The following is a 17,296-nucleotide window of genomic DNA, read 5'->3' on the forward strand; positions in this document are numbered from 1 at the left end:
GACTCTTGAGAGTCCCTTGGACTGCAAGGAGATCAAACCAGTCCATCCTAAAGGAAATCAGTCCTGAATGTTCATTGGAAGGACTGATGCTGAAGCTGAAACTCCAATAATTTGACCGTCTGATCCAAAGAACTGACTCGCTGAAAAAGACCCTGATGCTGGGAAAGATTGAGGGCAGGCAGGGAAAGGGACGACAGAGGATAAGATGGTTGGATGGCATCACGGACTCAATGGGCAAGTCAGAGTAAACTCCGGGAGTTGGTGATGGACAGGGAGGCCTGGTGTGCTGCAGTCCATGAGGCCGCAACGAGTTGGACATGACTGAGTGACTGAACTGAACTGAATAATTTTAAAAATAAGAAAATCACAGGAATAAGGAAGGAGAGAGTGAGACTAATGGAGAGAGTAGCATGAAAGCATATACACTACCATATGTAAAATATGGAATGGAAAATGGCCAATGGAAATTTGCTGTTATGAATCAGGGAACTCAAACCAAGCCTCTGTAACAACCTAGAGGGGTGAGAAAGGGTGGCAGATGGGGGGCAGTTTCAACAGGGTAGGAGGTGTGCTGAGCTGTGCTTTAATTGATCAGCTGTGTCTGATTCTTTTCATCCCCATGGACTGTAGCCTGCCAGATTCCTCTGTCCATGGCATTCTCCAGGCAAGATGACTAGAGTGGGCTGCCATGCCCTCCACCAGGGGATCTTCCCAACCCAGGGATCGAACTCAGGTCTCCTGCATTGGGTTCTATTCGTTGCCATGGATTGCCATGCCCTCTTCCAGAGGATCTTCCCGACCCAGGGATTGACCTGAGGCCTCCTACATTGGGTTCAATTCCTTACCATCTGAGCCTCCAGGGAAGCCCAACATATGTATGCCTATGGCTAATTTATGTTGATGTATGGCAGACACCAAAGCAATATTGTAAAGCAATAACCCTTCAATTAAAAGTAAATGAATTAAAAATAAAAAATCAAAGCCTTAAAGCTAGTAAATTCCAACCTAGAATGCTTACAGTCATTTCAAAGGTGTGCATGTTGAGGACAGCACACTTTACATATTATTCTCAAAACCCAGACTGTGACATTGCTCTCCTCCTAACTCTCTGGCTGCAAGTATAGTCAATCTAAGTTCTCAGGTGTGACAAATAATACACGTTAATCAAGGCACTTTATACTGTTGGCATTTATTGCCTGCCTTCAATATATATCTTATTTCTAATTTGATTTCACAAATATCCATTTAAAGCCAGCTGACAGAATTCAATATATGAGAATTCTATGTGTAAACTTTCAACATAGCATGTCCAGGTACACATGACTCTATAAAATGCTACTGGATTCTCTGAAGGTGGAAGCGTTTCAGTAATCATTGGGTGGTGATAATGGTTCACTTGTAGAGAAACAGGACAGGTGCAAATATAACATCCCAGGACTTGTGCTGTGACGTCTGTTAAGGAAGGAAGTGGGGTTCTAGAAAATGAGTTGCAGTCAGTGGAGTTTTACTTGGCCCAACAAGGCAAAAAGTCTCCAAGGGATTTGGAAAACTCTGGGCACAACTAAGGAAACTTTTACCACTGGCAGCTGAATATGAAGCTCTGTGTGGCCCAGTTGTTAGATAGAATGAGACAAGGAAGATGGATGTCATCTAGGATGTTAAATAGTTCACTTTGGGTTTGAGTATCGTAGGGTTCTAGCATCCTTCTGAAACACGGCTGTTTTCCTGAGTTCTGCCCTCATCCTAACACTTCCATCATTCTACACACTCTCCCAGTTTGAAACCTACCACTTAACAGATTCAGCTAGAGTCCAGGTGTTTATGTCTCTCCAATGGACATATTCCCCCTTCCCAAACTTCCATCTCTCTCTCAAGTTTCACATGCATTTTTTCCAAAGATCCCCCAAACATTTATATTGGATATAATGTAGAAAGCTCAAACTCAGTAGGTCCAAAATCAAGTTCACAGCTTTTCTTCTAATCCTGTCCTTCCCCCTTTATTTCTTGTTATTTGCTGGTTGATATCCGTATCTGTACATGGTAGAAAATAAAGAATCATCCTTAATTCTTCTTCACCATCCATATCCAACTAACAAGGATATTCTTATTCTTAGTCCTATGATCATTCTATTACACTTCTTTAATACTTTGACAAATATATACTCTCTTCTCCAACTTTACTATCTCTGCCCTAATTCAGATCCTCATCTGTTACCTGGACTGCTCCAAACTTTTCCTAACTGATCTGTTTCTAGCCATGCCTTTCTCCAATGAATCCTCCTGAAACTTACCAGAAGGATCTGCCTAAAACAGAAGTGAAATACATCAATCACCTTCCTAGAATCCATCAGTGGCTATCCACTTAGTACCTATTTTTCATCAGCCACAACAGATATGAGAATATGGTGGAGAAAACAGTGAGGGAATATTATTAGTATCCTAGAATTTTATACATGTAAAAATGATCTACCAAAAGTGAGAAAAAATAGATTTTTGCAGACATACAAAGACTAAGAGAGTTTACCATTCACAGATTCAAACTTTAAATTAATTACTAAAGATTTATTTTAACCAGAATAAAAATGGAACCAGACTAAAGACATGCTGATGTTAAAAATATTATAAAACATGAATACTGATCAAATGTGTCAGTAAATTAATTTTCTATTGAGAGTTAAAAAAAGAAAAACTAGATTCTCTGTTTAATAAATGAAACTAAAGCAAAGCCAACAATAAGATACAAATACAGAGAAATGTTTGATGAGTAGTTAACGTGCACAAAAAATGTATGAGAGAAATGGGCGGATTCAGTCATAATTGGTGATTTCACACAACTGATAAAAACCGAAGATAAATGTGTTAAGCTTTCAAATCAAGGAAGTCTCATGAAGAGACCTACTGTGCGAGAACGCATGGCTAGCTTCTTTCTGTAAACTGAAACTTGTGTACATTGAATATTTCAAAAGTATTATTTGCTCATGTAGTGCTTGATTAAACCAGTCTTTGAAAGCAAAGTTTTATAGAGTAAATTAAATTATTTGAGAAATTTTTTTCTGAAAGCAATTCTTTTCCATTGAGCATGCAAGAAAGATTGAAATTTAAGACTAAGAATCTAAAAAGTTACAATTGGCTTTGTTGATTTTTGCTATGGTCTCTTTTGTTTCTTTTGCATTTATTAGGCTGGTTCTTTGAGAGGATAAATAAAATTGACAAACCATTAGCCAGACTCATCAAGAAACAAAGGGAGAAAAATCAAATCAATCAAATTAGAAATGAAAATGGAGAGATCACAACAGACAACACAGAAATACAAAGGATCATAAGAGACTACTATCAGCAATTATATGCCAGTAAAATGGACAATGTGGAAGAAATGGACAAATTCTTAGAAAAGTACAACTTTCTAAACCTGAACCAGGAAGAAATAGAACATCTTAACAGACCCATCACAAACATGGAAATTGAAACTGTAATAAGAAATCTTCCAGCAAACAAAAGCCCAGGTCCAGACGGCTTCACAGCTGAATTCTACCAAAAATTTAGAGAAGAGCTAACACCTATCCTACTCAAACTCTTCCAGAAAATTGCAGAGGAAGGTACACTTCCAAACTCATTCTATGAGGCCACCATCACCCTAATACCAAAACCGGACAAAGATATCACAAAAAAAGAAAACTACAGGCCAACATCACTAATGAACATAGATGCAAAAAGCCTTAACAAAATTCTAGCAATCAAAATCCAACAACATATTAAAAAGATCATCATGACCAAGTGGGCTTTATCCCAGGGATGCAAGGATCCCTCAATATCCACAAATCAATGTAATACACCACATTAACAAATTGAAAAATAAAAGCCATATCATTATCTCAATAGATGCAGAGAAAGCCTTTGACAAAATTCAACATCCGTTTATGATAAAAACCCTCCAGAAAGCAGGAATAGAAGGAACATACCTCAACATAATAAAAACTATATATGACAAACCCACAGCAAACATTATCCTCAATGGTGAAAAATTGAAAGCATTTCCTCTAAAGTCAGGAACAAGACAAGGGTGCCCACTCTCACCATTACTATTCAACATAATTTTGGAAGTTTTGGCCACAGCAATCAGAACAGAACAAGAAATAAAAGGAATCCAAATTGGAAAAGAAGTAAAACTCTCACTGTTTGCAGATGACAGGATCCTCTATATAGAAAACCCTAAAGACTCCACCAGAAAATTACTAGAGCTAATCAATGAATATAGTAAAGTTGCAGGATATAAAATCAACACACAGAAATCCCTTGCATTCCTGTACACTAATAATGAGAATAGAAAGAGAAATTAAGGAAACAATTCCATTCACCATTGCAACGAAAAGAATAAAATACTTAGGAATATATCTACCTAAAGAAACTAAAGACCTATATATAGAAAACTATAAAATACTGGTGAAAGAAATCAAAGAGGACACTAATAGATGGAGAAATATGCCATGTTCATGGATTGGAAGAATCAATATAGTGAAAATGAGTATACTACCCAAAGCAATCTATAGATTCAATGCAATCCCTATCAAGCTACCAACGGTATTTTTCACAGAGCTAGAACAAATAATTTCACAATTTGTATGGAAATACAAAAAACCTCGAATAGCCAAAGCAATCTTGAGAAAGAAGAATGGAACTGGAGGAATCAACCTACCTGACTTCAGGCTCTACTACAAAGCCACAGTCATCAAGACAGTATGGTACTGGCACAAAGACAGAAATATAGATCAATGGAACAAAATAGAAAGCCCAGAGATAAATCCACACACTTATGGACACCTTATCTCTGACAAAGGAGGCAAGAATATACAATGGATTAAAGACAATCTCTTTAACAAGTGGTGCTGGGAAAACTGGTCAACCACTTGTAAAAGAATGAAACCAGAACACTTTCTAACACCATACACAAAAATAAACTCAAAATGGATTAAAGATCTCAACATAAGACAAGAAACTATAAAACTCCTAGAGGAGAACATAGGCAAAACACTCTCTGACATACATCACAGCAGGATCCTCTATGACCCACCTCCCAGAATACTGGAAGTAAAATCAAAAATAAACAAATGGGACCTAATTAAAATTAAAAGCTTCTCCACAACAAAGGAAACTATAAGCAAGGTGAAAAGATAGCCTTCAGACTGGGAGAAAATAATAGCAAATGAAGCAACTGACAAAGAATTAATCTCAAAAATATACAAGCAACTCCTGCAGCTCAATTCCAGAAAAATAAACAACCCAATCAAAAAATGGGCCAAAGAACTAAACAGACATTTCTCCAAAGAAGACATACAGATGGCTAACAAACACATGAAAAAATGCTCAACATCACTATCAGAGAAATGCAAATTAAAACCACAATGAGGTACCATTTCACGCCAGTCAGAATGGCTGTGATCCAAAAGTCTACAAGCAATAAATGCTGGAGAGGGTGTGGAGAAAAGGGAACCCTCTTACACTGTTGCGGGGAATGCAAACTAGTACAGCCACTATGGAGAACAGTGTGGAGACTCCTTAAAAAATTGGAAATAGAACTGCCTTATGACCCAGCAATCCCACTGCTGGGCATACACACTGAGGAAACCAGAAGGGAAAGAGACACGTGTACCCCAATGTTCATCACAGCACTGTTTATAATAGCCAGGACATGGAAGCAACCTAGATGTCCATCGGCAGATGAATGGATAAGAAAGCTGTGGTACATATACACAATGGAGTATTACTCAGCCATTAAAAAGAATACATTTGAATCAGTTCTAATGAGGTGGATGAAACTGGAGCCTATTATACAGAGTGAAGTAAGCCAGAAAGAAAAACACCAATACAGTATAATAACACATATATATGGAATTTAGACAGATGGTAATGATAACCCTATATGTGAGACAGCAAAAAAGACACAGATGTATAGAACAGTCTTTTGGACTCTGTGGGAGAGGGCGAGGGTGGGATGATTTGGGAGAATGGCATTGAAACATGTATATTATCATATGTGAAATGAATCGCCAGTCCAGGTTTGATGCATGATACAGGATGCTTGGGGCTGGTGCACTGGGATGACCCAGAGGGATGATATAGAGAGGGAGGTGGGAGGGGGTTCAGGATGGGGAACACATGTACACCCGTGGTGGATTCATGTCAATATATGGCAAAGCCGATACAATATTGTAATTAGCCTTTAATTAAAATAAATAAATTTTTATTTTTAAAAAAAAGAAAAAATAAATAAAAGTTACAATTGTTCCTCAAAAAACAAAAACATATTTTAGAGCTACAAATCATGGAGAAAGACTTGTGTTTCAATGCTTCCTATTTTATTACATAATTTATAATTGTGCAATATGAAATCTTGTCAATGATTACATTCTCTTTAAATGACATGGTATAGAAGGAAATACACTGATAGCACTTCTGTCTCAGTTTTATAAAATATAACAGAACTTGAAATATTAGTAATAGGATGCCAGTAAAATGTGAACTAACCTTGAGATGAGTGTGAGAAGGATTTCACTCCATCACTCCTTGAGGAACAACTCTTTTTCTCTGTATTATCCACACTTGATTCTGCTTCAGCCATTAAACAATCTGGAAACTCAGGGGGAAGCTGAATATGCCTTTTGTGGTTTTTTTGATCATTCAAATGTAGAGGAAGTCTAATTACCTATTAAGAGATGGATCTGTTATCCAAACTATTGAAAATACAACACACACAAGTATCTCTCTGGAACAACATAATACGCAAAATCCAAAAGGTCAATGATGAATCCAATTTTTCTAAAACTTACATTTTTTTTGGTTTTGTTGCATATAAAAATGCAGTTTTTGTAATAACAGGTTTACATAAAATGTCCCTGCTCTATATGTTTATTAGTTTCTTTGTTCTTATTTTTCAATTTCTTATTTCAAATAATAGTCTAATCATCATGCTGGAATAAAATTAGCAAATACTCATTTAATAGCAAGTATTTACTAACTTCAAGAAACAATATTTTAAGCTTAAAATTATATGAGCATATTGTAGAATCCGTATGCAATTTTTTCAACTCTTCTCTGTGTTTAAAATTTTAATAATAAAATGCTGGTGGAAATAATCACTGACACAGGAAATGAAGTTTTCAGAAAAGAGAGGAATTGATAGAAAAGCTTTTCTAGGAAAAAGTGAAAGGCTGTCTTGCTTGCATAATTGTCCCTTTTACATTCTTTCACACATGCTCTGGGAGCTAAATCAGAACAGCTCCCAGTCTGCTCCTTACAGCTCAGGGTTATTAGCCATGTGAGTAATGCATGAGGTCATGGCTGAGCCCCACAGCCTGGCCTGCAACCCCTCTGAATGCGGCAGTTCTCTTAGTGAAGAGACAACAGAGGGAAATGATTAGGATCTATCTGACTTTGCTTGTTTCCTTTCATCTCTTCTAAGTCTGCATTGCAAAACCATTTTTCTGCTCCAATATCTCTCTCTTTTCTCTTCCCAAACCCAGGTTATCCTTTTCCTGAGTAACTCTAAAAAGCTACTCAAAATTTCCTTGTTCAGAAATGTTTGCATTTGAGAAAATTCATATTAGAAAAAGTCATATATTTTAGAATGTCACATAGAGGAAAAGAGGGTTTCGAGATAAGAAATTTTTTGTCTTCATCCTCATGAAAGAGGATCATCTACATTCATACTTACTCTGCCTTACGGTCAGAAAAGCATGCTACTTGAATAACTACTATTCTCATTAGTAAGACTCACTTCCACCCACCAACCCCCCATGAAATACACACAGGAAGAAAATTTCTGTTATTGTTTATCAAATAAGGAAGCTAGTGGACAATTACGTCCATTTATAATGAATAATGGCCAGAGAGCTCTAAAGATAAATAATAATGTTACTTTTTTCACTAGTTTTTTTTTAATAGGAGAAAAAAAGTTATCAGTGTGTTCAAATAAAGTAGGTTTTACTGAAATCAAGTTATTCTAATGCTGTTTACCAAAATCATTTTTTCTGATCTTGTAAAATTTAAACATCACTTTTTGATTTTATCTCAAATATAAAATGTGTATCTCTTTATTATCAATATCTGTGCTAACTAAATTATCTTTCATGAAACAAAGTCCATGCCATAATTTATAGAACACTGAATGTTAGGTAACAATGATAATTTTAATGACAAATTATAAATGCCTTTTACATTATCTAATAGATGTATACCAAAATTTATTTTCTTTTACAGCTATATTTTCATTTTCATTTTCATTTTCATCTCTATGATAGTATTCAGGTCACCAATTTGATAAATAGTTTTATTGAGGGTTTTCTTCAAAAAAATTTTGTGTGATTTTTCAATAACTCCTTTGGATTCATTTATGATCTTCCTTTTCACACTTATTTATATCCATGTTCCTAATCCTTAGAAACTTTTAAAAATTTCTGATCCTGAGCTTCACTTCAAAACAAATCAAGATAAACTGGGAACGGGACTAGAATCCAATACTAGAGTGGACTATTTCCTTCTTCAAGGGATCTTCCCAACTCAGGAATTGAACCTACATCTCTTGCATCTCCTGCATTCACAGGCAGATTCCTTACTGCTGAGCCACCTGGAAAACAGATTTATTTTTAAGATGCCACTATTCCCAGGATAATTAAAAGGGCACGTATTCATCTAAGAGTGGTTTTCTTAACAGTATAACCAGAGAGCAACAAAAATATATTTTGACAAAACATTGTAACTGAATTAGCTAAAAGGGAAAAAAATGTCAGTTAATTAAACTTAAATAGAAAACAAGAAAATCATCACATAAGAAGGATACGTAGCTGATGATTTTTAGGTCAAAACTACATATGTTTCTTGAACATGTCCATATTTACTATTTACCTCAGGTAGGTAAATAGGTAGGTAGACTGAAAAAAAATCAATGGTAAGGAATAAAACTCATAGCATTTCATGATATAAGCACTCTGGAAAAACAACATAAAGAGGAAGAACAAATGTGGACATATAGGGCAAAAATAAATAGACCAAAATGTGTTGGAACGCCTTACATTTCAAGTATGCTACAATTTTCTTTTTTGGATCCTCCATGGTGTTGGCCTAAAATGAATTTATGCAACAGCTTTTCTGCTAAAAGACTGGGTTAAAAAATAGAATGCCAAACCTACACAAATTAGTGGTGTGTACCCTAGTTGCTTTTCTTTTTTTTTTTAATTTTTGACATAAACAAGGCAGCATACATTGAAGCCATGTGTATGGTAAAGAGAGATTTCTAATGGCCACTTTCATCCTGTGGAAATGTGGGCTATCTATTGTCAGTCTCATCAAATAAATGTCAAGCATCCCGAAGGCAGAGACCACGTCTTATCTGTTTTATATCTTTGGAACAAGCGATGCCCAACACACAACAGTAGTTCAACAAGAACTCTCGAAAAAGAAATACAACCCCTGCCCAACATTGCTGAGACCAGTCTGCTCCGGCAACAACAGACTGCAAACTGAGAAATCAGGGACTTAGATAACTGTCCTGATTCATAAGACAGAAGTTTGGATTAAATTATCCTTAAGATTTCTACTCACTCTAGAATTTTGCCCCGTATTTGTAGACATCAATTTAATCTGCATTATGAGAAACTGGTAGCGGTAAAGTATCCGCCTGCCAGTGCAGAAGATGCAAGAAACGTGAGTTCAATCCCTGGATAGGGAAGGTCCCCTGGAGTAGGAAATGGCAACTCACTCCAATATTCTTGCCTGGGAAATCCTGTGGACAGAGCAGCCTGGTGGGCTACAGTCCATGGGGTCACAAAAGAGTTGGACGCGACTGAGCAACTGAGCACAACAATGAGAAATCGATATTGAGATAACCCCTATTACAGGTTTTTGATATTGATACTTATTGGAATTTTCAATAGCTAAAGGCTAGAGAAAAGCAGCTTTGGAAAATCTTTACATTCTTTTTCCCACTAACAAAATCCCATTGCAAACCTGAAAATAGAGATTGCACAGCCAGTGGTCCAGGTCCAAGCAAATCAGATCTTCAGTTTTCTTGAAGCTGTCGACTTTCTGATCATAATGTCCTCGGAGAAGCGGACACTTGAATTTTCCTTCCACCACATCCATGCTGCTATCGTACAAAGGGAAGGTTGCCCAGCCCACAACCTGGTGGAGATAAGTATATTTCCCACGAAGGAGAAAGAGTTCAAACAAGAAAGCCATGCCAAGTTTCACATCCTTCTTAGGCGGGAGTACCTAGGACAGATATGAGGACAAGGGAAGATTGGAATACTGGTATTTAGAAACACATCACAGTCAGTGATGCCTACAGATCATTTAGAGTTAAGAACTGCTTTGTCTCTGGAAAAGAAAATGGCAACCCACTCCAGTATTCTTGCCTGGGGAATCCCATGGACAGAGTAATGTAGCAGGCCACAGTCCTTGGGGTCACAAAGAGTTGGACACAACTCATTGACTGAGTATGAGCATGAAAGAGTTGACTTGTACTGTTATTATTTGTCCTTAAAAACACAGCATTGGATGCACTTACATAAATAATGGTTATAGGCCACGGTAATTGAGCAAATATACCATCATGAAAATAAGACCCAAAAAACAAGACAGACTCTACCCTGCCAGTTCAAGATTCTGCCTCATATGAGTCTTAGGACTCAAACCTGTAATATGCTAACTAAAGAGGTACACTGTGCTTTCAGTTCTTTTTGCTTGAGCTGGTATCTCTTTTGTTTAACTATTTCTATCTTTTGTCAATTCAGTTGCTCAGTCATGTCTGACTGTTTGCAAATCCATGGACTACAGCACACCAGGCTTCCCTGTCCATCAACTCCTGGAGCTTGCTCAAACTCATGTCCATCTAGTCAGTGATGCCATCCAATCATCCCATTCTCTGTCGTCCCTTTCTCCTCCTGCCTTCAGTCTTTCCCAGCATCGAGGTCTTTTCAAATGAGTCAGTTCTTTGGATCAGGTGGTCAAAGTATTGGAGTTTCAGCTTCAGCATCAGTCCTTCAAAAGAATATTCAAGACTTATTTCCTTTAGGATGGACTGGTTGGATCTCCTTGCAGTCCAAGGGACTCTCAAGAGTCTTCTCCAACACCACAGTTCAAACACATCAATTCTTCAGCACTCAGCTGAAGAGTTATGGTCCAACTCTCACATCCATACATGACTTCTGGAAAAACCATAGCTTTGACTAGACAGACCTTTGTTGGCAAAGTAATGTCTCTGCTTTTTAATATGCTGTCTAGGTTGGTCATAGCTTTTCTTCCAAGGAGCAAGCATCTTTTAATTTCATGGCTGCAGTCACCATCTGTAGTGATTTTGGAGCCCAAGAAACTAAAGTCTGTCACTGTTTCCATTGTTTCCCCATCTATTTGCCATGACATGATGGGACCAGATGCCATAATCTTAGCTTTTTTAATGTTGAGATTTAAGCCAGCTTTTTCACGTTCCTCTTTCACTTTCATCAAAAGGCTCTTCAGTTCCTCTTTGCTTTCTGCCACAAGAATGTTGTCATTTGCATACCTGAGGTTATTTATATTTCTCCTGGCAATCTTGATTCCAGCTTGTGCTTCATCCAGCCCAGCATTCTGCATGATGTACTCTGCATGTAAGTGAAATAAGCAGTGTGACAATATAGAGCCTTGACGTACTCCTTTCCCGGTTTGGAACCAGTCATTGTTTTTGTTTTTGTTTTTGTTTTTTTGCCTGACATTTATCTTTGTATCATTGGTGTATCCAGCACAAGTGCTTTGACCAGAAGAAATGCTTTAAAAAAAAAAAAGGTTAAACAATCATATGCCAGAGAAATTAATCCTATGCAGAATGATAGCTTGAAGTACTATTACAAGGTCTACCTTTTCAAAGAAAAATAGTGTCCCATTTAATTTTGTGACTACTCTAAATTTCAGTTGACACTAGAATGCACATCATTGTGTAAGCAATTTGTCAGTGCTAAATAAATAGCGTTAAGCCTAAAGATGGACAGAACCATCGGATCAACCAAGCCACCACTCATGTCCCCGGACAAGAGATGGAGCCCATTCTTCAGCCTTTAAAAACATTTTTAGGCAAGTGTAAGACAGAGGGTGAGATGGCTGAATGGCATGACCGACTCTATGGACATGAGTTTGAGTAAACTCCGGGAGTTGGTGATGGACAGGGAAGCCTGGAGTGCTGCAATTCATGGGGTCGCAAAGAGTCAGACACGACTGAGCAACTGAACTGAACTCAACTGAAGACATGAATCATCTATTTTTTTAAATAGACTATGGCCTGTTTCTTTTTTTTATTCTCTATTTTATTTTATTTATAAATGGGCAAAGATAGGGACTTCTCTAAGACTATTTTATAACAATATATTTAACCAAAATTGTGTAGGGATATTTTATATGATTTGTGTAAATATTCCAAGACTTGGTTTATGTTTAAAATGAAGCAGAAGCATCTGTTGAAAAATGCCATAACCCTGTGGCAGCTGCTATTAAACCATTAACAGGATCAGGTTTCATTTAAACCAGATTTACCATTTTCTACAACAGCCCATGGGAGAGCTAAAAACATTAGGCACAAATTACTGACAAAAGAGATTCTTAATCAAGCCATACTTTTCATTTGGCTAGTTGGCTGCGAGTAACCTTTGTGATAAGAGAATAAAAGCTAAGTGATGCAGAGGAGGAAAAAGGAAGTCAGAAATCTGTTTCCAACCATCGTTTAAAAATGAAGCCGAAATGATGCTATTATAGTAATTTCATCAGTTTTATCCCTGCATTTAGAAGTGAAAACTAATGCCTTCTTAGACTAACCTGATCTTACTCAGTGATATGTTCAAAACAGATTAAGAAGTTACCCAGTACTGACCCAATTCTATCATCAATTTTCCTGTGGTCTTGGGCAAGTCACTTCTTTTTTTTGTATCTTACTTTCCATGCACTCAAATGTCTTCACCCATAAAAAACAAAATTATAAACATCTTCCTCATAGAGGTGATGCACTTGTCAGCTTGTATAATGAATATAAAAATGCTCATAAAATGTGAATACACACAATTATTATTACTATCTGTCTTAAGACTTTATCCCAACTATTTCTACTACTCAGTTTACAGTTTATTTTCATAAAGGAGAAAAGAGCATTTTAAGACTGATTGAACCTCATCAGATAAATACGTAAAACACAAGTAACATTTTGTGCACAAGAGATAGTTCTAGACTCCCAAGCATAACCCGAACACCTGGTGCAAAACATCAGGCACCATCGTGTCACCTGTAACAATACAAATAAGAAGCCAGGCTTTGAGCACTAAAGAAACTTCATTTCAGCCTATTTCACAAGATAGAGCTGTCACGTGAAATTACCCTGACGGTCCCCTCCTCCCAAAATAAGTATTTGAATAAGACAAAACCTAGTCACTGATAACGATTGAAGAAGAGGATCAGAGCCATATGTTACCAAATACAGGAATTTATCTGACAGCAGCGGTCATGTTAATCTTTCATTGCCTTTCTCGTGCTGTGTGTTATAGGAGAGACCTTTTGCCCAGTAATGTGTAGCTTGGGACTCATTTGTTTCCTCCATGGCAAGAAAGGATCACTAAGTTTCATTGTATCTCTCAGAGGATCCTTTCCATAAACCTGAGTATTTCCACAGCCCTCCTACGAGGTAGACTTCTTCACAGGTGGGAACCCGCCTGCAATGCGGGAGATGTAAGAGACACAGATTCAATCCCTGGGCGGGTAAGATCCCCTGGAGAAGGAAATGGCAACCCACTCCAGTATTCTTGCCTGGAGAATCCCATGGACAGAGGAGCCTGGCAGGCTACAGTCCATATGGTCGCAAAGAGTTGGACATGACTGAAGCAACTGAACCGCCTATGATGTATGCTTCCTTATTTATCTGTAGCTTTGTCACTGAATACTTATAATAAGGGAAATAAATGATCGGTCTGCCCCCAACTATCAGTACTACCTCATCACGAAAGTCCTAGTAGTTGGAGGTCATGATTCTCTCTTTATTTTCTGTGTACCATCAATGGCATTCTTTTTGAAGGAAGAGACAGTACAGGGTGAATTTCATTGCATAACATAAAGGCAATGCATTTGATCTTCCATATTATGAAGATGCATGTGAAAGGAGAGTGGAGAACAAGAAGAAAAGAAACAAATGAGAATTTTGAAGCCTGAAGTTTGCATGGAGGATTGGAAGAGAAAGCAAAATTCTTTCCACTTGGACACCAAATACTTTTAAATTGAAGCAACTCAGAAAGGATTAGGGAAGTCTTACAAAATGATGAAAATGCACATTGACGAAGTATTTTTCAATTTTCTGGATTTTCTGAAATATTTGGAATGACTATTGTTTTCATACTAAGAAAAAGTTATTTTTAAAAAAAGATAAAGCAATTTCAAAAATATTTCTTCAAAGTTCTTCTCCTTACAATGGAGGGGGTTATAAATGACCATAATTCTTACTGTAATGAAGAAAAGATTTCAATTAAATTACAAAGTTGTGTATATTTCTGAATTCCTTGGGGAACTTTGGACATAAAGAAATTTAGGAGAAACTAAATCTCAAAGAGGATAAACCCTTCATATATGAGTTAGGACTAGAAGTAGCTTTAATCTCAGAGAACAGGCAATGGAGCAAGTCTGTCGTTGGGTGAGAGACTTTGCAGGTAAAGGAGAAATTGCTGAACTTTTAACAGTCTGGACTGATGTGGAATATTGAACACACATAAGCCACTGAAGTGTGGGGGTTTGTTACCAGAAAATAACAAAGATTGACATTCCCTGTTCTGTAGTAACTCATATCCAGTTTTTCTGTTGTTTTTTAAGATGCATGAACACTGATGATTTATTTTTTAAAATAATTTTATTTATTTCTTTTTCATTGTGCTGTATCTTCATTGCTGAGCGGGCTTTTCTGTAGCTGCAGTGAGCGGTGGCTACCCTCCAATTGCAGTACATTTTCATTGTGGTGGCGTCTCTTGTGGAGCACGGGCTCTAGCAAGCACTAGCTTTAGTGTTTGTGGCACGTAGGCTCAGGAGCTGTGGTTCCCACCCTCTAAAGCACAGGCTCAGTAGGAGTGGTGCACAGCTTTAGTTGCTCTGAGGCATGGGGGATCTTCCTAGATCAGGGCTCAAACCTGTGTCTCCTGCATGGGCAGGAAGATTTTTCTTTTTACCACTGAGCCACCAGGGAAGTCCTGACTCACATCCAGTCTTAACGACTGTATAAATATAATTATTCCATCAAAATAGCTTCAGAAACATAGTTCTAAGTCACTGGATATAAAATCAAAATTCTAGTGGCTCTTTTGTCAGTGGCTCATTGGTGAAGTATCCACCTGCCAGTGCAGGAGACATAAGAGATTCAGGTTCGATCCCTGGGTCAGAAAGATCCCCTGGAGGAGGGTATGGTACCACACCAGTATTCTTGCCTGAAAAATCCCATGGATAGAGGAGCCTAGCAGATTATAGTCCATGGGGTCATGAAGAGTTGGACACAACTGAAGCAACTTAGCACACACGTAAGCATGATAAGGTCAACAGTAGAGGAACATCTGAATATGCACATAACCTGCACTTCTGTAGACAAACAGAATACCCAGTAATACTTGAGTTGTTTGTGGTAGGTCTGCAATGACGCAGCTTGGACATGATGCTTTGGTTGGAATTCTTACAAACACATCTTCAATGGTTCTGACTTTATATATCTGTCACCTCAGTCCCAGTTGCTCAATCCTGCCCTGTGTAATTCTTTCTCTCATTTGAAAAGAAAGCTATATGTCCTCGTGGGTTAAAAGCATGGGCTTTGGCATCATACAAACATGAGATCAAATCCCAGTTTACCACTTAAACAAGTAACCTACCATCTTTGGATGGATCTTGGTTTCACCATGTACAAAGTGCTGGGAAGGGGGTGGAGGAGGGGACTGGGGGGAAAGGACAGCGGTGATGAAAAGGAGGTGGCAGGTAGGGAGAAGGGGAAGAGAACAAAACGGTGTCTTTGGGGACTCATATTCTGTAAGGAATAAGCGTAGTAATGAAAATAAATAAGTGTATTTAATTTGCATTAGAAAACAGCAGTCTTCTATTTGAGGCAAACAATTCTGGACAGAGGCGTACAGGGTAATCTAGGTTATCTAGTGAGAGTTTAATAGCACCATTTTATTTTCCCGTCCATTCCCTCAGCCAAGATAAATAAATAGACAAATTAGCTCTAATCCCCTGTCTTTCTGCTGCAGGATGAAAGAAAGTAATTATTCTTGGAAACTTATCTTGGCCTGGGGATCAAGGACAGAGGTTGGTAACAGCTCTAACTATCATAGCTTCTGCATAGAAGAAGAGAAAAAAATCTTACACCTACATCATTGGAAAACCAGTGCTTTGTGTGCAAATGTAATAGGTCCAGTTCCCTGTTTTAGAAATTGTTTGTTTGTTTTTTTAGTTTCTTAATCCTAACAGTAGAGTATCAACTATTCATCTGTTGTTATCACTTAGCCACTAAGTTGTGTCCCACTTTGCAACTCCACGAATTGTAGCCTACCAGGCTCCTCTGTCCATGGGATTTCCCAGGCAAAAATACTGGAGTGGGTTGCCTTTTCCTTCTCCAGGGGATCTTTCCAACCCAGGGATCGAACCTGTGTTGCCTGCACTGGCAAGTCGATTCTTTACCACTAAGCCACCAGGGGAGCTCTTATCTCTATTGAAAGTTGACTAAATGCAAGGTACTTTTTGAATCACTTTATCCTTATGAACTCAATCACTATGATAATTGTACAAAGTAGATCCTGTTGTTTACTCCATGTGACAAGTGATGCCCCTGAGGCAAAGAGAACTGGGGCAAGGTCACACAGAAAATAGGTATAGAGGGTAGAGCTGGGATTTGATTCCTGGCAATGAGCTCCAGAGCCATTCATGCTGTGCTTCCTGAGTGTTGGAGGTGAGCATCAGAAGGCCTACCTTGGATTCCTGGTGAAGAGGCTCTGGACCACTTCTCTAAACCCTATTTCCTGTCGCCTGTGATCCCTACAGACTGAGGAGCTGGGCTCTCCCCCACATGTTTCTCTGTATTCAGCCTGTTCCCTCCATCATTGCTACCACTGGGTTCAGCCATCAAAAGCAGACCCAGAGCTTATCAAGGGAAAACATGCTTCCTCCAACAGAGCTCCATCATCCCAGCACCCTTAACTTCATCTTCCAGGATCCTTAAAGAATGAGTCTTTCGGAATATATATATGTATTTACAAATGCAAATGCCTATATGTTT

At 38.0% G+C, this 17,296-nt stretch overlaps 1 protein-coding gene across 2 annotated transcripts in view; it reads right to left on the reverse strand.

Annotated features, from left to right (window-relative positions):
* The window catches only part of LOC102395523, a 377,402-nt gene that overhangs the window by 156,195 nt on the left and 203,911 nt on the right, over positions 1 to 17,296 (reverse strand). For both annotated transcript variants that reach the window (XM_044926869.2, XM_044926862.2), the window contains exons 11-12: positions 10,000 to 10,263; positions 6,523 to 6,700 (exon numbers count right to left, since the gene is read on the reverse strand). In XM_044926869.2, coding sequence (XP_044782804.2) covers positions 6,523 to 6,700; positions 10,000 to 10,263 — 442 coding nt within the window. The remainder of the gene's footprint in view (positions 1 to 6,522; positions 6,701 to 9,999; positions 10,264 to 17,296) is intronic.

Source organism: Bubalus bubalis, chromosome 2 (assembly GCF_019923935.1).
Source record: "Bubalus bubalis isolate 160015118507 breed Murrah chromosome 2, NDDB_SH_1, whole genome shotgun sequence".
Classification (NCBI taxonomy): domain Eukaryota; kingdom Metazoa; phylum Chordata; class Mammalia; order Artiodactyla; family Bovidae; genus Bubalus; species Bubalus bubalis.